Raw genomic sequence first — 24,824 nt, forward strand, 5'->3', positions numbered from 1 at the left:
TGAGGTGAACCAGAGGAGCCTCCACAAACTTGTCCTTGAGTAACCTGAGGCCAGTCCCTGGCTGAGGTAGAACTGGCATTGCTGTGTGAGAGCCCTGCAGGTGCTGCTTTTGTGGGCTGGAGGCCAAACCTCCTCAGGTACCTTTTCTGTTTTCCACATGGCCATCATCATGGTCAAACAACCCACACACAGAGAGGCTTGAGAATGGAACTTCTCCTCTCTTCTTCTTCCTCTTCTTCTTCTTGTCTGGTGTATTACCAACTGGTTTGGATTCTGGCCTCACTCTTGGGAGGTTGTTGAGCTTGCTAGAGGGCTCATTAGCCAGGAATTATGAAAATGTAGAGACCTGTTTATTCACAGGATTGTTGCACACTTCCTCCCAGGTCTGTACAGCAGCATCCAGTGGTTCAGTTGGGATTTCTCCATCATCAAAGTTCACAAAGATGGCATTGTGTGGGCAACAGGCCCTGCTGAGGCCAATCAGGTTCTCAGCAGACACCTGGGGATTGGCATATCCCTCCCTAAGGAGCAGCAAAAGGATCAGATTTGCCTTCTGCCAATGGCACACATGGCCTTAGGGAAGGGACTCAGCTGAGTAGCCAATGGCTTGGTTTAACTTTGGCCCAACCTCTGTATCAACAGGCAAAGCAAGAGGGAAATGCAGTTATTTTTTTTTCCCCTTTAAAAAAGTGCAGATGAAGGACAACAGTGAGAAAATGAAAGATGTTTCTTGTGGGAGATCTCCCAGATTGTTCTTCTGGCAAAACCAATTGGAGCTGGCAGGGCACAAGTCAGGTGAGTGTGGGCACAGGAACATGTGGCATCGACTCGTGGCAGAAAGCTGGGCTTGTTGCACCCCACAGTGTGTGATGTGTGCTGGGAGAGGCAGTCCAGGCAGTCACCTTCACCACGTCACCAGGGCCCCTCACCTGGCAAATCCTCTGTTGTGCCAAATCAAGAAGGATAAAACAGAAGAAGGCAGCAGCTTAAACAGGTGAAGGCCTCCATCCCACCTCCTGCCCATGCAACCAATCTTCCCTCCATCCCTGAGCTCCAAATTTCCCATGAGTATCCAGCCAGGCTTTTCAGGACATCTCCAGCACAGCTGAGCCTGTGTCCCCCCTGCCATGGAGTCCTTGAGTCAGGGTTGGTGGCACCTCTGTGTGTGTGTGTGTTTGTGTGTTGGAGTTACAGCCGCTGCTGTTCCTCCCGCTCATCCCAGCAGGGTGGGAACTGGGTGTGTTCATCCTGTCAGAGCTCTGGGGTGGGGTAGAAACAGAACCAGCTCCAAATACCCAGGAGCCTTGAGGCAGCCTCCCTCCACAAAGCCGTAAGCCTGCCTTAGATATTGTGATTAATAATAAAAGAACTGTATATTCACTGTTTTCAGCCTGTAGGGTGCAGCAGTACCACGTTTTAATGGGATCACAGAATACCAGGTTGTAAGTGATCTCAAGGGTCATCTGGTCCAACCTTCCTTGGCAAGAGCACGGTCTAGACAAGACAGCCCAGCACCCTGTCCAGCTGAATCCTTTAATTGTCCAATGTGGGGGAATCCACCACTTTCTAGGGGAGATTATTCCAGGGGCTGATTGCTCTCACTGTGAAAAATTGTTCTCTGGTATTCAACCAGAATCTCCCCAGGAGCAACTTGTACCCATTGCCCCTCCTCTTTTCCATGTGACTCCATGTAAAAAAGGGAATCTCCATCTTTTCTGTAGCCACCCTTTAAATATTGGAACATGGTGATAAGAGTGGAGTGGAATGCCATTAGTGGAATATTACATCTCCTATCTAAGGTCTGGCTGAAGTTTCTTCTTCGCTTTCTATTCTATAGACTGTGCACCATGAGCTGTTAAGCTGATGTTGTTTCACCTCAGGAGTGGCTACAGCAGGGAACAAAATATTTATGGAAAAGGGCTGTAATACAAAAATACAACACAGTGGACAAAACTGTCTGAAATTAAAATAGTATTTTTAACTGCCCTCTGCTATGTCTTGGATACCAAATGACTTGCAGAACTTTTTTTTTCCAGGAACAGTGATGTTCAAAGTGCCTGAAAATGGGCTTCCAGACTATGGGAAGTCTTGGTTACTGAGGGCAGAAACTCCTTCTGAAAATAATTTGATTAGTGGAACTTTGTTCCAGTATAAACCAGAATGAACTATTCAGTTCTCATCATTACCAGTAAAAGTTCCTATCAGACCTGTGCAATGCCCAGATAGTAGAGGGCAGAATATGCTTCATTTCCTTCCCCATTGTGTCCTCTTTTATTCTTAGCCATGCTTCACAGTGTAAAGGATCCAAATTGCAACCTTTTTTTCACATTATTATTGCCCTCCTCTGAAAAAAAACCAGCCCAAAACTCTTTCCTGGGTATTTTCATCCTTGGCTTGTGCAACTTCACCAGCTTTTATCTCCCTCCTCTGAGCCACAGCTTTTCCCCCTGCTCATCTTTGTAATCTGACATTGTGATTTGTTCACTTGGGTGCTTGTTTTTCTGCCTGAAGAAGATTTGCTGAATCATTGGGGAGGAGGCAGGAGCTGTAGAGGCAGCTGGTGGCCAGTGATAAAACCACGGCCACATCCAGCCCTCAGGGTTTGCACTTGACAGCCCTTCAGTTGAAGGCCTGAGTCACATTCCCTTCCGAGCTAAGATTGCTGGGGACTTTGGGATTGAGGAAATGGGGGTGAGGAGGTGGCACCTCAAAAATATAAACTACTGTTCCTGATAACCACAAGGTTTGTGTTGTATCTCCTGCAAAACTAAGGATGACGCTGTGAGAACTTTCAGGCTGGGGGCTAAATCCTGCTGTCTGTTGGATGTTGTGCCCACTTCAGGGGGAACACAGAGCTAAGAAAATAGGAATTTGTCTTGGGGCAGGTAATGGTATGTAGTGACTTATTCCAGACTTGCAGTAACAAGGTATAGTGTGAGCAAAGATGTGCCAGGGCTCCAAGACACTCACTTGCCTCTTTTTGGAGAGAACGTACCAAATTCCACTGGTACAACTTATGCAGCTGCAACAGGTCTGAATTCTGCCCACTGCCTAACATTTAGGCTGGGGCCTAAAATGCCTTGGTTCATTTTTTAGGTCTTTTACTCTCTCTTTGTATGACCTTGAGTTACATTCTCTCTCTTGGTTTCCTTGCAGTAAAACAGGGATAAGGTGTTTCCATCTTTGCCATTTTGAAATCTTTAGGCAGTATGAGCTATTGAAATGCAAGGTATCATTAGTCTTGCTGACTCTTGATTAGGTCTTCTGCTCTGTTAGCTCTGTTAGCCTTTATTTAAAACACTAGGAAATGAGGTTTTTTTGCATATTTTTATAAGTATCTTCCAGAATTCAAAAATAAAATCTTACCAAGAGCACATGATACTTTTCCTAAGATCAGAGTTTTAACTTGGGTTGTTCTACTTAGTTGTACTTCAAGGAGGTAAGATGGAAAGGTGGTTAACAAACAAGACTGAAAGTCCAGCTGACCTGAGTTCCATTTCTAGTTGTCCCTCTCAAATTTGGGCAAATATTTTAAAGTGAACAATGCAGGCTGGCAGATCCCGATGTCACTTTGATGCTTTATGAATTTTCTGTGGGATTTGCACAATGCCACTCCAGTGAATTACTGCACATGTGGAGGAATTCTACCTTGCTCTGATCTGTAGATCTCAAAGCATGTCCATGTTTTTATCCTCACTTTGCAAAAGGGGAAGTCTGAGACACAGGGAGGGGACGGTGACTGGCTGAGATCAGTGACAGGTCAAAGCCAGGAACACAACCCTCCTTTGAGTTCTGAGTGTCATATGTAGCTTTCTCCATGATGCCACAATATCAGAAAAGGCAGCTGCAGTTTCTGGACTCTCTTTTTCAGGTGCTGCCACACCTGAATGTCCACTGAGCTTGATTGATTTACAGTCAAGCTATTCCAGGATGGATCTAAATAAGGAGCTGTGGCAGGGATGTCTGACTGACACACTGGTTTACCATGTCCACACTCTCAGGATGGGGCCCTTTCAGGAGCAGGAATGCTCTGTCATTTCTGACTTCCCCTTCCTCAACTGAGACAAGAGATAACTTCTATTTTATAAAGAGAAACCAGAGGACTTGACCACTGCCAAAAATCCCACCAAAGCTCCTAATATAGAGGAGCCTGGGATGTAAGATAAAGTCCCGTTGCTTTAAAATTATTCAAGAGGCAGAATCAATGGGGAAGGGTTTTAAACCCCTAATTCCTCATGAGGAAGCCTTGAACCTCAGAGTTGTGTTGGCTGGTGCTGAATGTGGCCGTTGTACTTAGGGCTTGCTGAGGAGCCTTTGATGACTTAGGGGTTGCTCATGATCTGGAGAATAGTAGATTATGAGTTGGAACAGAATCAGCTGTGAGAAACTTGGCCTGAGAGTGGTGCAGAAACCACAGGGGTGTGACTCATCTCATGTAACTTCAGATGCCTTTGGATACTCAGCTCCCTTTCTCTCCAGGGAGAGAAGTATGTGCATAGAAGGCAGAACTTTGGTCCTGGTTTAGGTATGTGCTTTAGGAGGAGGTAAATCACTTCCTAGACATGTTACTTACCAAAAAGGGAGCTTTTGAGTCACTAGTTCACATTGGAGATCTCCTGACCTATGGTGCTGCTGCAGATTTCCTGCTTCATATCCCATGGAGAGCCTGGGACAGCACTCGAACCCAGGCAGCCAAGGATGAACACACCCTCCCAGCACAGGCTCAGGGCTTGCACTGGGGCCAGCTCTCAGTAAAATAGGCAGGATCCAAGACACCAGTTTGAACCAGAAGTGAGTGGGATGCAGGATGATGGCTGTCCATATGGTCTGGATGAGCAGTGACCTGATAACAGGTCTGATGGGCTGAAGAAACACGTGTGTTGAAGCTGCTGATGTGACACTGGTTCTATCCTGCAAGGCCCAACCTCATCAGGGAAACCAAGCAGAGGATGTGCCCTGCAGGAATCTCTTATTACCTCCCTGTCATGGCTGGGGTACGTGGACAGAGCTTGCACAGGTCCAAGGGAGCTCATCCAAACACAAGAGAGTCTCCCTGCTGTGATCTTCAGCTTTATTGATCTGATTATTGCCACCCTAGGAGTAGATGTGAAGTAGTATTTGCTGGCCCATGCTCTTGCAGCTCAGATGGGAACGGTCAGGTTTTACCCTCTTCTATTCATTCAGGGGTTTTTACTATTTTTCAGAAACAGAGCAATTAGCTGTACACCAACCCTTAGTGACCAGTGCAATTCCCAAGTGGTAGATCCTGCTCCCAAACCTAGGGATAGCAGCATGGAGGAGAACTGCTGCTCTGGGCAGTGAAGAGGAGCAGCTTGCTCAGCAAGCATCTGGATTGTTTGCTGTAAATCTGACCCTCCTCCTGGGCAATGCTACTAAGAAAACCTACCCCCTTCACTCCCCTGGGCCCCAATGGCCACATTTGCAGCTCTCCTGCTGCACTTCCCAGGTTATTTGCATGGATGGGGGCTCCCTGCCGGTGCCTGGGTGGCAGGAGCGAAGGGCTGACAGGCCTTTCCTGCCAATCTGTCTGTTGTTCAGATGAAGTGGTTGGAAAGTGCTCACTCTCCAGTTCCCTCTTTGGCTCAGGCACTCTGATAAGGCCTGGGCTGTCCTATCTTGCCCTGGGAGCTGTTCCTCCTCCCTAACAGGCTCTCTTCCCCGGCTGACAGTTAGCAGCCGGCAGTGCTTGATAAACTTATCAGACCAAAGCTGAGCTCAGTGCAAAACTCAGCTCCTCCCCAGCCTCAGATTTCCCCATTCCTGGGGACTCTCTGCTCTCTGCCTGCCTTGCTGTCTGGTACAGTGAACACTGATCACCCTCGGGCCAACAGGTCAAACTCAGCCCCAGGACCTGATTGAGAAGTGCTCGTGTTGAAGCAACACATTTAAAATGAGAGCACTGAGCAGGATTTTTAGAGCATCCATATCCAGCTCTGTCTCTCTCCCTGGAATATTATTCACCAGTGGAATTCATGCCTGGTTTATCCTCTCTGTGTTGCTGCTCGCCCTGTTCCTCTGCTCACCTAGAGTTGAGTGGTTTTAATGCAGGTCTCACTGTGCCTGTTGGAGGTTTCCTAAGCCATGGAATTAGGGTGCTTTGCTGAATTAAGTTTCTATCACTCATTATCACAGTCACACTCCGGTGTCCCAGCCCAGATCAAGCTCCATTGTGTGAGGTGCTGGATGTGGAAGATAAGGAGGTGCAGTCTCCTTCCTGATATCTCACTGTTGAAATAAACAAGTGAAGTGAAAGGGAGAGGGGGAATTATTATCCTCCTCTCACAGATGGGGTGAAGCTTTCTGAGGGCTCCATAGTGTGCTGAACAACTTCAGAAATCCAGTGCTCGTGTCTTGCCCCAAGTCATACAGGAAACGTGTGGCACATCTCAAGTTTGGAGCTGCAGCCTCAAGACCAGTGTGTGTCCATGGTGACTGTTAGTTGTAAGATGGTGGGTCAGGATCTGTGTTTTCTTAGGTCTTACCCAGCATAGAGGCCACTGACTGATTGAACTATCCTTGGAGAATTTTGGTGTGGCTGTTCTGGGTTGTCTCCTCTGTGTGGATGTGCTATTCCAGGGGGGAAAGGGCAAAAACTTCTGTGTTTTGTGAGCAGAATAAGTGTTAAAAATTGGTTTATGATGTACTCTTTTTTTCTGTAGCAGCTTTGCAGGTTGAGCTCCACATCCATTCCCAGGTTAGGCCCTTAATGACAGGCAGGAACGTTTCCCTGCACAAGGAAACGTGTGTGTGCAGCTATTTCTGTGAGATTGCCTAATGCCTTCAGGTTTCTCCTTGTGTGCTGTGCTGATGGGCTGGAATTAACCTGCTGGTGTGCCTCCATCACCTACAGCTTCAGGAACAACCTGCCATGAGGACAAGGGACTCTGCTCTTATCTTTTTTTCACTGAAAACACTTTCTCGTGAAGTCTAAGGCGGGAAGCAACTTGGTTCAACAAATAACCTTCTTCCTCCAACAGAACCTATACCCAACTGGAGTCTTATTTTAACCTGTCCTTCCTCTCAGTTCTTTTAAGGCCTTCCCTAGTCATTGCCAACACAACATGAAAGCTTCAGGTTTCTGCCTTCTCCAGGATTCCACTCCATGAGGTTGATACAACCTGAAAATAAGCTCCAGCCTAATGCTGTGCTAGCTGGGAACACAGCTCTGCTTCCTGCAGGTGTCCCATGACTCTGTCTTCATTAGGAAGAGAAAGATGCAACCCGTGTCCAAACTGAAATCCACCCCTGATCACAGATCTTCTGGGCTGCTGCTCTCAGTGCCTGAAGGCTGTCTGGAAGACTCAGAGGCACCTCTCTCCTCCTGACAGACACCCGAGGTTACTGCTTTGCATGTGCCTCATTTGCTAGACAAAACAGCCCAAAGACCAGGATTTTCAATAAAAGGAAGAAGGTGTGAAGAGCACTGGGGAAGTGCAGGATACAGGGCGGGCTCACAGGGAGGCAAAAACAATCAGCTCTTTCTTCAGCCACAAAGATTAGTTGAGATTTTGCTTTTTGTTATCTATTCCCTTGATTGACTGACCAGAATGTTTTTGATGTGAGGGGAGATGGTGAGAAAGGGGTTGTATCAGAGTGGTCAGAACTGAGGAGGATTTATATGTTTGGAGACCAAGGCCATGTGTGTTTGGAGTCGGTGACAGCCATGGCCTGATCCTGACAGGAGCTGAGCATCCCTGGATAGCCGTTGTGTGGATTCAGTAGCTCCAAGGATCAGGGCAGCCCTTCGCCCACTCCATGCCCTGTTGGGAGTGAAAGGCTCTCCCCAGCCTGGTGTGGTGAGGTTTGGGTAATGCCAGATCTGCTTCCTCACTCCTTCACCTGCATTCCAGAGCTTCAGGAACGCAGGTGTTCAAAGCCTGGGGAGGCATGCAGAGGAATTGTTTGCTCCAGAGCAGAGCCAGACTAGATCCCCCCATCCTCTTCCTCAGGAGATTGCTCTCCTTGATCAGGATTGCAGTGAACAAGGGGCTGTGGGGCTCTGCCTTGTTTTTCCTTTGGGCTGGTGGCATCCATAGGCCTAAAGGAAGGTCAGGGCTTAGGCAGCATTACCTGGTGACCTGAAAGGGGGACCTTTTTACTCAAGAGGAAAAAACTGTAGTGTCTTGTTGGGAAAACGCTTCAAGTTAATTCCCTCTCCTCCTCCTCCCTTCTCAGGTCACCTCCTGGCTCTGGCTGTACTGTCTGGCTGGTGCCTTTGCCAGCTGGCCTCCATCCACAGCCTGTGCTTCTGGAGATATGCTCTGTGGGAGGGGGTCAGCCTGGATCCCCTGCACTGCTCTGCCCACAGACATGTTTTCCTGAGTGCAGCTCTGCAGCAGCACAGCCTACAGCCATCCCAGTCTGCTTCTCCACTTGTTGCCTGTCCATCTAAAGCAGTTCCTGCATCTCCTGGGTTGTGCCCACCAGGCTCCTCACAAATACCAGGCTGAGGCTGACACTGCCTCCTCCAGTGTAGCTGCTCTTCAGGAATTCCTGGATAGCTCAGGAGAGAAGCTCCCAGCTGTCCACTGAAGGTTATTGCTCCTCTGTACCACGGAAACCAAAGATAGGGATGGAAGTCTGAGGGATGCAGCAGCCCTCCTTTAGCAGGCTCCAAAGAACCAGCTGCCTGGTTTTGTTTTGTGACTGGTCTTGCAGGCACTCTTGCCATAGTGCTGGTCAGTGTGTGCCAGCACTTGCCTCCAGAATGGCCAAAGCTGGGGAGCTTTACATGAGTCAGACACACTGCTGTCCCCAGGACACACACAGGGAAGTCTGTGCTGGTGTGTCAGTGTGGTTTGGGGCTGGAGGGTATTTGCTCCTGAGCAGTTCAGATGCTGACACACTCTTTAAATATTTCTGTTTGCAGGTTTGTGGAGGACAGGGGGAACAACAAGCACGGTTGGCATTTTGGGCAGTGGTTTTAATAAGCTGAAATGACTTTACCTTGAGCAGGGCTTGTGCATATGTGAGAGTGTTCACATGTGTGTGTGTGTGCCTCTGCCACAGCCAGGACCAGTTCCATCACAGGTTATACACCTTCCCCAGAGTCCCTGCCCTGACCAGGTTCTGGCATGACTTAGGAAAGGCCAGCAGAGATTTAATGGGGGCTTTGACAGTTCCATCTGGACACACATTCCCGTGTATCTGGGGTGCTCCTCCTGCTCTGGAGAGCTGACTCTGGCCTGTGTGGGACTCTGCACCAATCTGTCTCCAGGGATGAATGTCTCCCTGATGGCAGCCCTGTTCTGCATGTGAATGTCCATCTTTATTTCCCCTCAAACCGTATGGTATATTATACTATACTCTTTCCCTTCTCCATTTCCACCCCATCCCCACCTCTTGCATCTCCAGAGCAAAGCATGAGCTGTTCTTGAAATGGGTATTTTGAACATGAAATACACTCTGTTAGCCCAGTTACTGAGAGGGAACAGATTTATCAGATAAATCCCAGCAGGCCTCTACATGTTGTCACTGTCTGGTACAGAGCAATAAAAATATACATTAGAATAAGTATAAATACATATTTACAGTGTACAAGTAAAGCCAGGAGTACAGACTCTGTTTTGAGCTTCCAGAATGCATATTAATAACTAACAGCTTAGGCACAGCATAAAACAGGGGCAAGTACATTTTAGGTCTTAGGAGAATAACTTTGGATTTACAGCAGTGTAACTGAGGGCAGGACAGACATCTCTCCTGGCAATACATGAATTTTCCACTTGGACCATTTGTCTTTGCCCACGATGGCAGCCTTCCCTCATAAACCTTTGGAGTGAAATGGTTTGTGCCACAGCCCATTCCCAGGGTAATTCCCACTGGTGCCATTGTCCAAGGCCGTGTGTTCAGGGATGTAGTTATGGAGTGGGCTGTGTGCTGCTACAGTGCCCTGCTTAAGTGGAAGCACTTGCCTTATTTGTGTTATAATAATACTTTGTCCTTCCTGTTAAGAACTCAAGGGACTCTACAAACCTGAGAGAATGATCCCACGTCACCAGGAGGGGGGGGGAGAAACAAAAGCCCAGTGCAGTGACTTGCCAAAGGTTAGAGAGAGAGAATGTAGCAGAGCTTGGAGGGGAACTGGTTCTTTACTTGTTCCAGTGCTTTGCTTCACCCCCTGGACCTGGAAGAAGGAGGAAATGCCACTGCTCTGTTTGTATAATATTTGTAAGGTACTTGCATACTCTGCCAGCGTGTACAGGCTCAGCCACTTCCTCCTTTAAGAGAGGGGCTGGAAAGCAGGATTCTGACCCTTGGCATCGACATCCAAGGGCCAGTCCTGACCATGCAGTGACACAGGACTGCCCAGGACAGCTCTAAGTTGGTATGCACTGAAATATTGTGGGACATACCAGAGCCCAGATTCCAAAAGCAGCCAGACTCTCCCATGGTACCAAGACGTGGGGCTTATGCCTAGTGCTGTGGCATGGCTCTTCCTGGAGCTTGCTTGCTTGCCACCAAGCCAGGGATCTTTGCAGCATGGTGTGTCTGAGGAATGTATTTAGAGACCCCTGTTATCAGCTAGGGATAGGAGCTGTTTCTTCAGTATTTTCCTCCCACTCCAAGCTAAAAATACAGCACAGTTAACTTGTCATTTGATCACAGTAAATGCTCTGCTGAAAGAAATGACTTTAGGTGTCTGTTGGCAGAATTTATGGCCTGGGCAAGTCTCTGCAGAAGCCCTGTCCAGGCTGAACACAGCTCACTGAACGCAATCTATTTGCATGGCCTGGCCTTATCTTCCCAACCATCGGAGCAGGACACGGTTATAGCACTGGCTTGGCACAGATTGTGGCTCCCACCAGCCCAGGAGTTCCCACCTCACTGCTGGGCAGCCTGAAAGAACTGGATTCTGCACATGGTGTCAATCCAGAGTAACAGTGACCTTGGAGGAATTTCTCTGGGTTTGCACTTGAGCAGGTGATGTCAGGTCTGGGCTGGTACCTGTTGTAATTGAAAAGTGAGACACCCCCCCCCCCCAGAGGTTTCTTTGGGACGTGCAAGGCCCTGGGGTGCCAAGCACCAAAGCCAACGACATGACTTTGCCAGTCCCCAGGGGAACACAGGGTGCCATATGAGTCCCACACTGGATGGAGATGCTGGGGACAGTCTGCAGTGGGAGCTCCAGCAAAGACCTGGAGCCCTTCCTCACTTGAGGCTGTGCTGGGTCTCGCGGTGCCTCCGCAGATCCACCTTGCGCTGGAAGCCCTTGGCACAGAGCTCGCAGCTGAAGGGTTTGAACCCGGTGTGTTTGCGGCTGTGGGTGATGAGGTTGGAGCTCTGGCTGAAGGCTTTGCCACAGACCTGGCATTTGTGGGGCTTCTCACCTGCAGGGCACAGAAAATGGTAAAAAACACTTTAACAGGTGAGAGAAAGGAGGTAGAAATGCCCTTCAGCAGATTCAGACGGGCTGTGCTCGGGCATCAGGGTGCTGCCAGCCCAGCTGTCCTGGAAACATCTCTGGATTGTGATCCAGCACCAGAGGGTGGGAAGACCCAGAGGCAGCCCTCTCCAGCTGGGTGATCCATGCCCTGCCTGCATCCAGGGCTGGGGACAACCACATCATGTACCAGAGGCTGGTCAATAAGCCCCTCCTTGTCACACAGAGCAGGATGTGCATCCCAGGGGTGCTTTGACCTCCTCCCATCTTACCACTCAGGGAATAACGACTTTCCAGTGCCTCTGGACTTAACTCTGGTCCAACATCGCTGTGTCTGGTGACTGTGTATGTGCATTTACACCATAGGCTCTAATCTGCATTTGCCTGTTGGGGATATTTTGTTTCTCACCAGTGTGGATGTAAGTGTGTTTCTTCATATCCGACTTCTGGTGGAAGCGTTTGCCACAGTACTGGCAGGGATAGGGCCGTGTGTCCGAATGGATCAGCAGATGAGTGGAGAGGGTGGAGGAACGTTTGAATGTCTTCCCACACATCTTGCACTCAAAGCTTCTTTCCTGTTGGGGAAGGAAAATCATGGGATGTCTGAGGCTGCAAGACATGTGACAGAGCTTGAAGAGTGATGAGAATAGTAGATTTGATAAGCAAATCTCCTTGGCTCCTGGACTGATGTGCTGGGAGCAGTACAAAGGGAATGCAGGAGGGTTACTTATGGAAATGGATTATGTCTTGTGATCCAAACTCCTGCACCCTCTAGGAGGAGGTGAGGCACGGAAGAACAAGCAACAAAGATCCTTCCCTCCCATCCAAGGAATTCTCAAGGGCAGTCTGAGATTTGTGAGACCAAGATCTATGATCTGTGGTCCCCAGAGCTCCTGGTGTTGTCACTGGGTGCTACAGGAAAGACACCACGTTTGTAACCGAGGAAATGTCACTTCCTCTATAAGGGATTAAGCAACAGCCAAGGTCCAAGCCCTCATGAGCTCTGGAGAGCTGGTTCTCTGGACACATCCTACACACCTGGGAGTGGATATTGGTGTGCTGCTCCAGGCTTACAGCGTGCCCAAAGGTTTTGCCACACACTTCACAAGCAAAGGGCCGGGTCCCACTGTGAGACCTTCGGACATGGACCTCCAGTCCATGGGGAGTGGAGAACACCTGCAAAACAAAATGCCAGGGATAATTTTTGGCATGAGGTGGCTGTGTCTCCACCTCTGTTTTCAATTCCTTCTCTTTATTGGATTCTTCCCTCTCGTGGGCCACGTGAACTGCATCACTCCCAGTGCCTCTGTACTTGCTCTCCTGAGTAGGTGACCTGTTTTGAGCCACGTGTTGCATTTTGGTGTGACCCACTATTCGGTGAAAATCCCTCCAGGCCCTCCCCATCCCTGAGGTTCTCCTGTGACACACAAACCTTGTTGCACTTCACACAGTGGTAGGTCTCCATGTCTGAGGAATAGTGCATGCTGTAGTCCAGGGGGGGCTCGGAGCTTGGCAGGAGGTGGCTCCCATACAGGCTAACAGGGTGCTCCAGCAGGGCTGACTGCATGGTGGAGGACATCTGTTGGTAGCTGTATGGCACGTGGAAAGCATCCCAAGAGAAGCCAGTTTTGTAGAAGGCAGGGGTGGTTGTGTTAGTGCAGTCCTTGATCTGCAGAGCTGGGATGGGCATCTCTGAGTTTGCAGAAGAAAGGGAGAAGTGAGTGTCACACCACTGCCTGAAGGTGGGCGTCAGCAAAAAACGTTCCCCAGCTCCCATTTATCCATTGAATACCTTGGGAGTTCCAGTTGGAAACTCCTCCTCCTCAATTCAAATCCCAATTCCCCATGAAAAGTTCCTATTGTGACTTTGACTGCAATCTGAGGAAATCTTATGGCAAAGAATGCCATGGAAATGTGATGGCTAAGGGAATTTTAAGCCCCCTACTAGCCCTGCTCCATGTGGTGTTTGAACAACATATGGACACCTGCCTTGACCACAGAGCACAGAACTGCACTGAGATGGGGATGTTCACCCATTGGGAATCACAGCAGCATCCTTCAGGGAGATGCTGATCTAGAGCAGAATTGTAAAGGGAAACACAGAATTCTCCTGATAGCTCTGCCTGGGACAAGTTTGACCATCGGTGTCAAGGTAAGAGCTGCCATTTACTGAAAATCTGGGCCCAGTTTTAGGGGGTCCATAAGCCAGCCCAGCCCTGACCTCTTTTGCAATTGTGGTTTTGGGTAGCAGACCTTGAGCTGAAGGGCCTGGCAGCATCCTGCTCAGGTACTGGACAGGGACACTTTCTTCCTTCAGTTCAGGTGGGTCCTTTTCTTGTTTTGGAATCACACATTCCAGGTCCTGTTTCTTGATGTCCTCTGGTGTCCTGTCTCCTGTGGCTGTAACACAGAGCAGGGTCACAGGTTGTTCTTCCTCTTACAAGGAGTCTGTTAAGGTGAGTTTTGCAGTCATGTATGAACTCGTGCTTGGATACAGGAGCCTGTGCTCAATTCCCTGAATAAGTGCAGAGTGCTGCAATCAGCAGGGCAATCAAGGTCTCTCCACTGCAAAGGGAAATTCCAAGCAGGATGAGATTGGCAAGGGAGAGGGGGCAGGATGAGGTGACAGGACACTTGATACCCTCTACAGTGAGAGTGGATTAGCACTAGAAGGCCATATATCTGTAAGAATCATTTCCCTATTCAAAACCACTTCCATTTGTGTGGCTAACTAACAATCACTAACTTATTAACCTCCCCACCCCTCTCCTAAGAGAGCTGGGTATTGTTAACCTGGATTTATGGACAGCCAAGTAGGGAAGCAGAGAGGGGAGGTAACTGCTTATGCAGTTGCAAAGACTACTGAGCCTCATCTTCTCCTGCCCACACTCCCATTTCTCCATGCTTGTCCCAGCCCTTAAAGAGACCAACCAGCACTTTTTAGAACGTAGACTTTGCAGTAAGAATTTAAAATGGACAGGGGTCCAACACATGTGCCTCCTTTATGCTGGAGATGGGACAGGTCTGCTGAAGGACAGCATTTATCTGTCATCAAAACCCTCCACTAGACAGACACAACAAATAGTCAAAAGATGATGGCAGGAATCGAAATGAAAATGTCACCTCCTTTCCTTTTTATCAAACTTATCACAGGGTTGGACTCTAATTTGATAGCCAGGGCTAGAACAAAGAGTAAGTTGATCCTAGATTTGAATATAGAAAATTTGAATGGTGCCTGAAGGAAGAAGATAATTGCCCCAGCCCTGCCACTGCTGGGATGGCTGTGGGAGAGCGGGAACAGGAGCAGAGGGAGGGCAGCAGGCAGAGGCAGAAGCTGTGTTGGTTGGTGTTCATACAGTACAGAGCAGCTGGCCCTTCACCTGTGAGTGTGTAGGAGTCCTCACAGGCAGTGTTAGGGTATCCCTAGTATTTTCTCACTCTGGCTGTAGCCTTCCTTGCAAATCATCAGGAAGAGGTGGTAACACACTGAGGTAGAGAGGATGTAGTGCAGAGAGAGCGTGGGCAGCAAACATGGGAAGCTAGAGATGGAGGTGGCAGAGTTGTGAAGAGTTTGTAGAAGACTGACAACCAAGGGCAAGCTCTTTTCCCAGCTGTTAGTGGCCTGAAATTGGCCTTCTATCCCAAATGTGACCAACTCCACTCAGCAATCTGATATCTCAAATCTCCCCAGCAACCGAGCAGGGAACAAAGGGAGGATCTAAATTTGGATTTGTGGATTTGGCGTAGAGAGCGGACACGCAGGAAGGGATCAGTTTGTCCTTAGACTGACGTGCCCCTGTAGAAGCCCTTTGATGCTCTTTAGCTCACTCACCCCACTCCTTTACTTGCCTACTCAATGATTGATTTGCCTTGGTGTTTTCTTACAAGCCCAGTGGATGGACTGACTCACCAGTGAAGGCAGAGGTTACTGGACCCCACGTGAGTGCAGGCAGGTCATCTTCCACAAAGCGGTGTTGGTGGTAGGTATGAGCCTTTTTGCTCTTCACCAAAAAGGAACGTGGCATTTTCCATTCACTCTCTGGGCAGAAACACAGAAAAACAGCAGGTAAATCTCTGTGGTTTAGGGATTAGTTTCCCATTTGTCCCCCCAGCCCTCAGCTATGTGAGCAGCAGTGAATTAAAACTTGTAGTGGGGAGATGAGGAGATCACCTCAAAGGTCCCTCCAGCCAGCTGAGGAGCAGGGAGGGGTTGCATGGGTTTGGGTGTGTGATGGATCTCAGCTCTGAGGAAAACACAGAGCTGTGGAAAGGGCTAAATGAAAAACTTACTGCAAGGTGGTCTCTGACACTGTAAAAATTACACTTCACAATCTACCCCAGGTCAAGGCAAAGGATTACAGCAATCTTGATGTTCTATGTGGAGAAACAGAGACAGGCTTAAACTGAGGGCTGTGTACAGACCAAAATTGCCTGTGGCAGACACACTGGAAGGCAGGATCTCTCTTTTGTAGCTCCCTGCTCTGGCTACAGGACATGGGGCATCTCTGACCTCACCCTCCCTGAGTGGGGACCACAGGCTGGAGATCCCCCTTGGAGAAAGGGTCTGTCTGAGTGTTTGTCCTGCACCTGGAAGAGCCCCTGACCTGGGCTCTTCTGTGAAATTGCTACAGAAACACTAATTAGAGAAACAACACCAATAATAGGAGAGAGACAGCAGAAAATCCATGATGTATGTGGGGGGGGTCTCCTTGTTGAGTAGCTGGAGTGGTTTGTGCTCTGGCTGACAAACAACAGGGGAACAGAGGCAGAGCAGAAGGGCTGGGTGAGAAGTTACCTTTTGGACCTGACTCAAACATTGCAGACCGTTGAAATGGCGGGTGAGGAACAAACACAAAATGCTGAAATTTAATCACACAAAATTCTCTTGCAATGCATCTGTTATCTGTGCTATCCAGAACCCAGCCCGCCCTGTGCCCGCTCCACGGGCCTGGTAACTGCTCTCCTGGAGGCAGAGTGACAACAGGGGCAATGTTGTGTGCAGCAATATCAGCTGGTGCCTTATTTGCATGTGGATTTGCATTTTCCCTTGTAATTGTTCGGGATAGTGACACTGAAAACAAATCTTGCCATATTTCATATGAAAAGTCAGCAGTGAGTCCTGGCTCACTGTTGACTGGAAACTGTGTTACTGAGTTTTGCTCTTTCCTGAAAGCAGTTCAGTGTAACTTACTTAATTACAAAAGAAAAAAACTCAAAAATCCACAAAGGTTGCTCCTGTTACGTAGGAATGACATGGAATGTCTAAGTCAGGATACAGCAGCGTTGGACTTCTGGAATCCCAAACAGCCAGGGATGGAAAGGTCTGCTCCCTAGGGTTCAGAAGTACTTGCACTACCTCTTCATGCTAAATATAATTACACAGCCCAGTGGTGTTTTGTTTAAAGGTCTGAGGGCCACATTTGCAGTGGTGCCTGAAGCTGCAGGTCCATGTGCTGTGGGATTCCCACAATGAGGTCTCCTGTGGACAGGGGGATTGCCAGGGTGCCCACCAGCCCACCTGCCTTTGGATATGCAGTTAGAGCTGTCTTTTTAAATCTGGTCCAGGATTCCCACTGTTTCTTCTATGATTTCAGGGTAACTCTTGGTGTCTCCAGCCATTTTTATTTCCAAAATGACTCACCTGTTTTTCTTCATCATTTTCCAAGAAATTTACATGTAACTTGAGATGAATAAGAGAAAAGAGAGGCCAAGAGTAGATTTGTTAATGTAATTTCAGAAAAAGGACAAAACAGTATTGAGAAAGAACCACAAGTTGACCCTTGAGAGACGGGACAGTGAAGCAAAATTTTTCTCTCTCTATAGAGATTCATTCTAAGTGTTGTAAAGAGTCTCTGCCCAGTGAAAAGCTGAAGGCACAGAAATAGCTCCAGGAGTGTCCTGCAGTGGATAAAACCCTTCAGCAGCTCTGCTTAGCTTGTGCCACTCACATTCCAGAGCAGAGCTGAGCTCAGAGGATCAGTCCCACATAAGGTACCTGTGCATGGAGCCACACTCTGCATTACAGACATTACAGTGCCCCAAGCTGAAATCCTGCCACAAACCCTTTATCCGTGGAGTTTCCACTCATGTCAGAGGGATTTTCCCATGTGGTGGGGCAGGACTGTGTCCACAATGGAGGGTATTCATACCAGAAAGCTTTAGACATTGGGTTTCTCTGCCTGAATTAACCAGGTCATTTCTCTGGGCTTCCTGACACGGTGGAGGAAGAGGCTCTGGCAGTGGGTAACTCTGAATGTAGGGGACACCCTGCATCCAGCAGCGCTGCTGGAAGAGTCACTCTCCCTGCCTCCAGCTAGAGAATCCTCTGGCAGTAGCTGGACAGCTTAGCCAGGTAAATCAGAGGGTTGGAGGTGGGTGGCTCAAGCACTGCAGTGTGTTATGGCAGTGCCCACACACCAAGTCCACGACAGCACCAAGCACAGCCCCGCTTTCCTGGTGGTGGTTGGAAGTAGAGGCACATGAATCAACAGGATTTTTCTGGATGTGTTTGCCCCAGCATATGGAAAAGTCAACTTTGGTCCAGTATTGTGACCTCTGAGAAGGGCCTGTGCTGATCTTTAATGGACTGAACGTTGCAGAAGGAAGTTACCTTCCCCCACCCCATTTTAGAGAAAAAAACAGGAACTGGGAGCCCAAAGCAGAGTTAATTAACAACTGCACTGCACTGTCTTTGTGATTCACAAAACCAGGTTAGAGGAAAGCTAAAGGCAGAGACTGTGAGAGGAAAAAGCACTGTCTTCCCTTGAAACTCCAGATTATCAGTAGCAAGTGATCACCTGCTCCTAATGGCCAACTGTATTTCCCAGGGAAAGCAGTGCTATGGACAACAGATCCCACCACGTCTCAGAGTCACTGAAGCTTCCAACAGAATTTGGCTTCAGCCTTTTGCTGAAAATTAAACTTTATTATTATGGAGTCTGTTCCTTTCAGCCCCTGTGGCACCAGTTTCTACTTGGAGTGGTAAGTGCACAAGAGAAATCATTGCTTGGGCAGATGCTCCCAACCAAAATGGAACAGTCCTGGCTGGTTTTTTAAATTCACTACAGGATATAAAGCCAGTAGTCAGCTACAGTTGACATTCTTATTTGCTTGCCATTCATGCAGCTGTATAATAATGTTAGAACGTGTCCTGAGGAAAGGACAGCAGGACCCAAGGGAAAAAAAACCTGCTTCACTATTTTGGGAACCTCACCTGTAGCGCCTTAGAAAGGTTTCTTTTTGCAGTTATAAATTGCTCAGTCAGATCTGAAAGCACACCCAGCATTTGTGTGTCCCCCCAAACTCCAAATTCCCTCACCCTCAGCGAAGCTCTCTGGTGATTTTGCCACGTAAATCTCTAATGTGACACTGAAACACTGCAGGTGGGGAAAGAACCAAATGAAAAGGGTTTGGTTCTTAATTTAGGGGGTGGTTTCTGACTCCAGGATCCGAATTTCACCGGGTCCCTCAATGAAGCTCCATCTCCCACTTCATTACACGGCAGCTCACAGCACCTAAACCCACGGGACTGAGTCCTTTGATATCACTGAGAAGAAATTAATATTCTCACTGAATTAGATTGTGGAGCCTTCAGTGGGGACAGGTGTTTGCAGGATTGTGCCACACTGAATCAGGGACTCAACATGCAGCAAAACTTTCATTCTAAAGCTGACTTGCATTTTTCTCTAAATTCAAGTAATTCCATTTTCAGATTTATGAGGTAATTGTAGAGATTAAACACTTTTTCTCGCCACACTCAGCAGAAACATTTAATTTTAACTAACAATTGATATATATCTTCATATAAGTTGATGAGTGTACAAAGTTTTAGGCTAAAAGAGACTTATTTCCTTTTCATTACTTAATTTATATTTATATCTCAATATTGCTTCTTTTTCTGTTCTCTCTCACAAAGGTGAAGCTTCCAAAAATACAGAACAGCTTGTCTTTAAAAAGACTGTTTTTTGAAGAAGAAAAAAAGCACAAACCAAAACAGGAGGTATCTGAAATTTTTAAGAGTCCAAATCAAATAAAATAAGAAAATTAAAAAAAAAAGAGAGGTTTTAAGGACTCCTGACTCTTTAAATATAAAGTCAAATTTGAAAGAATTTCAGTTTTTTACAAAATTAATCATGTTTAGTCCATCATTGCAATGTACTTGGGGCAAGTCATTTGAATGTGTCTTTTTTAGTGGAAAAATGAACAGGTCATTTTTAATTCCTGTGGTCAGACTGGGCAAATGGACATTATGGGAGGGGTAGAAAATTACAGTGGGAATTTTGTCCCAGAAGGGGAACAGAAATGCTGGAATATCTGTAGTACCTGGAAAAAATCCTTAGACTATAATTGCAGCATTTGTTCTTTAGAAACCCCACGGAGCTCCTGGTGATGTTGGGAATGCCACTGGCTTTAGGAAACTTTGCCATGGATAGATAAAGCTATACAGTGCAATCTAATAAATTCTATACCCCCTTAATGTATAGATGCACTTAATGAACTTGCAAGTCATTTGCTTTCCTGCCTAATGTATTGAATCAATCTGGTGGTATGTGAGAAGCGCCTATAAATAGCTAATTCCATATGCTAAAAATTGTTACACTGATCAGCCTCTACTTAAAAAGGATGGAAAATTAATAAAAGGGAGATTTGAAGCAAAAATTCTGAACAGGAGAGGCTGAACTGTCATCAGGAAAGACTGGCACAGGTGATGTGAGCAGAGGTGTCCTGCTCTCTGAATTTAAAGGTCTGGCCCTGCAAAAGAGCAATTAAAAGGGAAAACACAGTTTGCCCCTTCCTCAGTGGCAAAGTACAAAACTCTGCACCCAGAAACTAATCCTGCTGATGGAGCTTGCTGGGACACAGGTATCTGAGACCACTGTCACATCCCTTGTATTTTGTTTTACTCACATGTGAGCACATTGTCACATGTGAGAGTGAAGTATATGGTACATAATTTTAAAAGGTTTATATGGTATATAATTTTAAAAGGTGGAATTCAAATGAGTCAAGTGAACTATTCCCATAAAGGAATCCTCAGGACAAGCGACTTACTCCGTGGAATGTGTCACATATTTGCAAACAAAAGCAAAGAAGAAGGAAAAAAAGCTTAGGAAAAAAAAACATATCAGAGAAATGAGGAAAACAATAAAAAATAAAAGTGGTTAAAAGAATAAATCAATCACCTGTTTGGGGGACTTTGCTTTACTGGATTCGCCTTGAAATCTCCCCAGACCAGCGGGACGTCGCCTTCTCTCAGGACTCCTCTTCCACTTTTTCTCTTGCTCGCAGTCTGCTGAAATAGATACTTCTCCTTTTTTTTTCTCTCTCTTGGTTTTGTTGTTTTTTTTTTTTTTTTTTGCCCCTGTTCCCCTCCCTGATTTTTCAATCAGATTATTTGTGTCAAAATCTGGCGGTGAAGAAACAGCCAATGGAGAAGCAGAGCCCAGAAAGTATTTGCTTATCAAAACTTTCCAGGACTTTGAAAACTTGAAGAGAATTCACGATGCCCAGCTCTGAGCCCTGGGGGCAGCACCCTTCACTTCCAGGGGCAGCTTCTCCTTCTGCAGGGATACTCCTCTGTCATATTGACAAAGAGCATGACACAGGGAAATAATACCCCAAGCAGGCATTTATTTTGTCTTTTCTTTAAAAAAAAAAAAAAGCCCTTAAAAACCTGTATTTTTACACACATTCATCCCCACATCATATCTTTCACAAACAGCCACACCATCTGTCTCACACACACACACACACTCTCACTCACATACTTCGGGCTCATAAACAAAACCATCGAGCACATATGCACAGAATTATTTTATTCCAGAATGGATCTTTTATCTCTCCAATTTCCAAGGAAAAAGGAATAAATACTTGCACGGTACAACCAAAGAAGATGCGTGTTAATCAGCCTTCATTTTCCAAGGCATATGTGTGTGCAATCCACACATATTTTAGGCGTTGCTCTATCTATGTACAGCTGTATAAAGGGTATAAATATAGATTTAAGAAAGCTCATTAAGCAAGCTCATTAACAACAGCTTTGCAAAAAGCTCCTCAAGAGCAATAATAAAAATTTGCACTTCTATCACTTGCTTTTCAAAAAAGGTTTGAGAATGGGTTTAAAAATGGGAGATAGTTGAGTGCCAAAGCCCCCTGTAATGGCAGGTGGAAGGAGGGAGGATGGAGCAGGGGCAGGGGCAGTTCCCAGGTTGTTCTTTTGCACAGGTGCTGGGAACACAGATTTTCCTTCAGAATCCTTGAGCATGATTCCTTTTTGGGGACAAACAAGGAGAGCTGATCTCCCCAAACGAGGAGAGGGGAGTAATTCCTTGATTTCACCTATTCTCTAGTTATCCCAACCTTCCTGCCCGTGCAGGTGCACAGTGGCATGAGCTGGGTGTGCCCTCCCTGCCCTCCCAGCTGTCTCCGTGCGTGGAGTGCAAAGGTGCCTTCCACGAAGTTTATAATTCCAAAGGTATGTAAGTGCACCTGCAGCAGTTGAGTGCCGAGTACCGGGACATCACCAGCAGGAAAATGCCTTTAGAGACGAGTTTCCCCGCTCCCTGTGAGCTGTCAAACGCGTTCCGCTGCTTCCTACAGTTGGTTGCGTTAACCCGGGACTCCGTTGGGTCCCTTTTCCTGCTGCAGCTCAGAGGGGTGAACGCCTGGAAGCGACACCTTTTGTTCTGCCCCTCCGCCGGGAGGCTGGTGTTTCCCTAACGGAGCAGAGACACTCCAGGGGGACAGCAGAGGGATTCTGCCCGCTGTCCCCACCACCCTGTGCCGGGACAGCCCTGAGTGCCAGCTGTGTCATTGCCCCATGGCACCGGACAAGGCTGTGCAACGGGGTTTGATGCAACTCCGAGATAGGAGCGTGGATTTCACCCGCATTGAGAAAGATTCAGATTTTGATCTTAACCCATCTGTCATTTACCGAGCATAATTAGGTCTCGTTGTTTATAGAAGAGAACAATCCCCTTCCCCTCTCCCTCCTCCCCTCCTTATTTATCCAGCCGGGTTTTGCATGAAAGAAACGTTCCCAAGGCATTGTGCTCGCGAGCTGATTTGCATCCTCTTAAACACAGGCATTTGAGGGATTACATTTCCCGCTACAAAAACAAGCCATTGTAACAGAAAACCCAAATTGTACATTGCAGCTTCACGGTTCCTTATGAAGACAGTTACAGGAATTAAACAAAACAGGAAAATGACAAGCTGCTGAAAGGGCCGAGATGTTATTTTATGAAACATCGGAGCCTGCTCCTGCCAGCACCCCTAAACACAGACTTCCCCTCATAGCAAGTGCAAATGGCTGCAGAGTGTGGCCCTAAAAGTGGAGACAGTAAAAGCAAGTCAACCACACAAAAAACACCCTCTAGAAAAGCAGTTGTGTCAAAATCTTTAAGGTCCTTTCCAATCCAGCCCATTCAATGCTATTATGTTTAACAAAACCTCCCCAACCAGCTGTTTTCCAGAGAGAATTGGGCACAGTCCTGTGGAAAAGAAGGATGGCTCCATCTCCAGTGGCAATAACATCTGTATCAGCTGTTCTGCATCCCCAAGTAGCCACCAGCTCACACAGTCCAGATGTAATTGCAGACAAACTGACCCCTGAGATAATGTGCACAGACTGCACAGACATTTCTGACTGTTATCACTGGAATGCCTGAAGGGAGATGGGAACACTGCTGGCTCTGCTTCAGCTCCTACCCACTCCTTCTCCTTTTATTTTATTTCAGGAGTTCCTATGGAGGATGGGACTGCAGTCCCATCACCTTGGCTTGTTGTGTTCTTGCTCTCACCTCTCCACTGAAATAACCATTGAAAGGTGATTTACACAGGCTTGAATTATAAACCCAGAGCGCTGGAGGTGCATTTGGGGCTGGAAGAACCTTAGAGCTGACCCCGTGTGGCCATTCTTATTTTATGCTCTTCCTGTTTATATCACTCTCCCTGTTGTCTCTTCTTATTTCAGGATCAGCAGAGAAGGGAGAGCCGCAGAGGGCTTATCTGGGCTCCCAGAGACTTGTCCTGGCCCTGACCCACATGAGCCATGGTGGATGTACAGAGTTCTGCTTGTACACAAGGGCAGTTTAATTTCGTGCATTGCTGCGAGTTCTTACTACGTCTCCTATGCTCCTGTGCATCTTAATGAAATAGATTTTTAAATCTATAGCTCAGTAAGAATAAACAGGTTAATTACAACACATCACATCCATTATAATGCAGTCACTTTTCCTTTCAAATCCAGCAGCAAACCCCTGCTACAGCATCCAGGTTTTCTTCATCAATTTGAACGTTATAACAATTAAATCCCAGTAAAATACACAACTAATTGCTTCCAGCTCTTTTCTGAAGCTCATCCTAATTTCCACCCTTTCCTGTGGCAGATTAAACAAACATGTCTCCTGCACAGCAGGGAAAAAAATACCATCACTCAGTCCAGGCTGTAATAAATATTAATTACCATGCACCAGGCAGGACTGGATTAAAAATATGCTGGCTCCAAGGAACTCTATCTCATCCCGAGGCAGGATGACCCATCGCAGGTGCAGTGGGAAGGAGCTATCTCAGCCCTGCAGAGCTGGGAAACACAAACTGCTGCTGCTGCGAGTTAAAAATCAGCGGATGGGGCTCTAATCTGCCTTTTTTTCCCCCCCTTTTCCTTACACCTAGCTTTCACCTTGCAACTTTGATGCCTGTGATTCCTGCTGGCATCTGGGGCCAATTCGTATGGACTCAAGAGTCGGATTTACAGCGCTTCTCCCCCACTGAGCTGCTCCTTCTCGGGGAATGAAAAACACAGGGATCCCACCGGTGCCGGGATTGAAATGTGGAACTGGGAACCTGTTGCACACAAACCCGAAGGCTGCAGGACCTTCCCTGCGGTAATTTCCATTCTTCTTTCCTTACTCTGCGTTTTCCACAGGGGAAAAATTAACCCCTATCGAAAGAAAGGATGGAACGTTTTGCGTGGCGTGGTTGCTAACGTTTTAGGAAGGAGAAAATTAAAAGAAAGAATTCCGGCGCGTGGTTTGGATGACGAAGTCCCCCCCCCAAAAAGAAGGGTGAATGAAACAAGCTCTGAACGTTCAGCGAGTAAAATCAATTTTATTTGGGGTGCGCGCCCGGGGTGAGGGGGGCTGGTTCTGGGTGGGACTCGCAGCGCCCTGTCCCGTCAGCATCGCTCCGCACACACAGCGGGATTCCTGAGGCCTTTTTGTCGCCTTTGCAGACATTTATTGCACTTTACAGGGCACTTTCGGGCAGGACCCCGAGCACTGGGGAGCTCGGGCTGGGCTGTGCCCCCGACCGGCCCCGTCCCCTCAGGCCGGGCCTTGTTTACCGCCCGCGCGCGGCCCCGCCCCCTCCACATCACGCGACCTCCGCCGGGTCGAACCGCTCCCCCCACCCCGCCGAGATC

The 24,824-nt window shown here is 47.5% G+C and overlaps 1 protein-coding gene across 1 annotated transcript; it reads right to left on the reverse strand.

The window, feature by feature from the left end:
- Positions 1-73: 73 nt before the first annotated feature.
- GFI1B (growth factor independent 1B transcriptional repressor) lies at positions 74-20,737 on the reverse strand. The gene is made up of 7 exons (XM_064676819.1): positions 20,584-20,737; positions 15,312-15,440; positions 13,655-13,801; positions 12,834-13,093; positions 12,440-12,577; positions 11,811-11,976; positions 74-11,348 (listed from the first exon to the last, which is right to left on the reverse strand). The coding sequence occupies exons 2-7, from the start codon at positions 15,424-15,426 to the stop codon at positions 11,170-11,172; spliced, it is 1,005 nt and encodes a 334-aa protein (XP_064532889.1). The 5' UTR covers positions 15,427-15,440; positions 20,584-20,737; the 3' UTR covers positions 74-11,169.
- Between the last annotated feature and the right edge of the window lie 4,087 nt (positions 20,738-24,824).

This window comes from Pseudopipra pipra, chromosome 20 (assembly GCF_036250125.1).
Source record: "Pseudopipra pipra isolate bDixPip1 chromosome 20, bDixPip1.hap1, whole genome shotgun sequence".
In the NCBI taxonomy this organism is placed as follows: domain Eukaryota; kingdom Metazoa; phylum Chordata; class Aves; order Passeriformes; family Pipridae; genus Pseudopipra; species Pseudopipra pipra.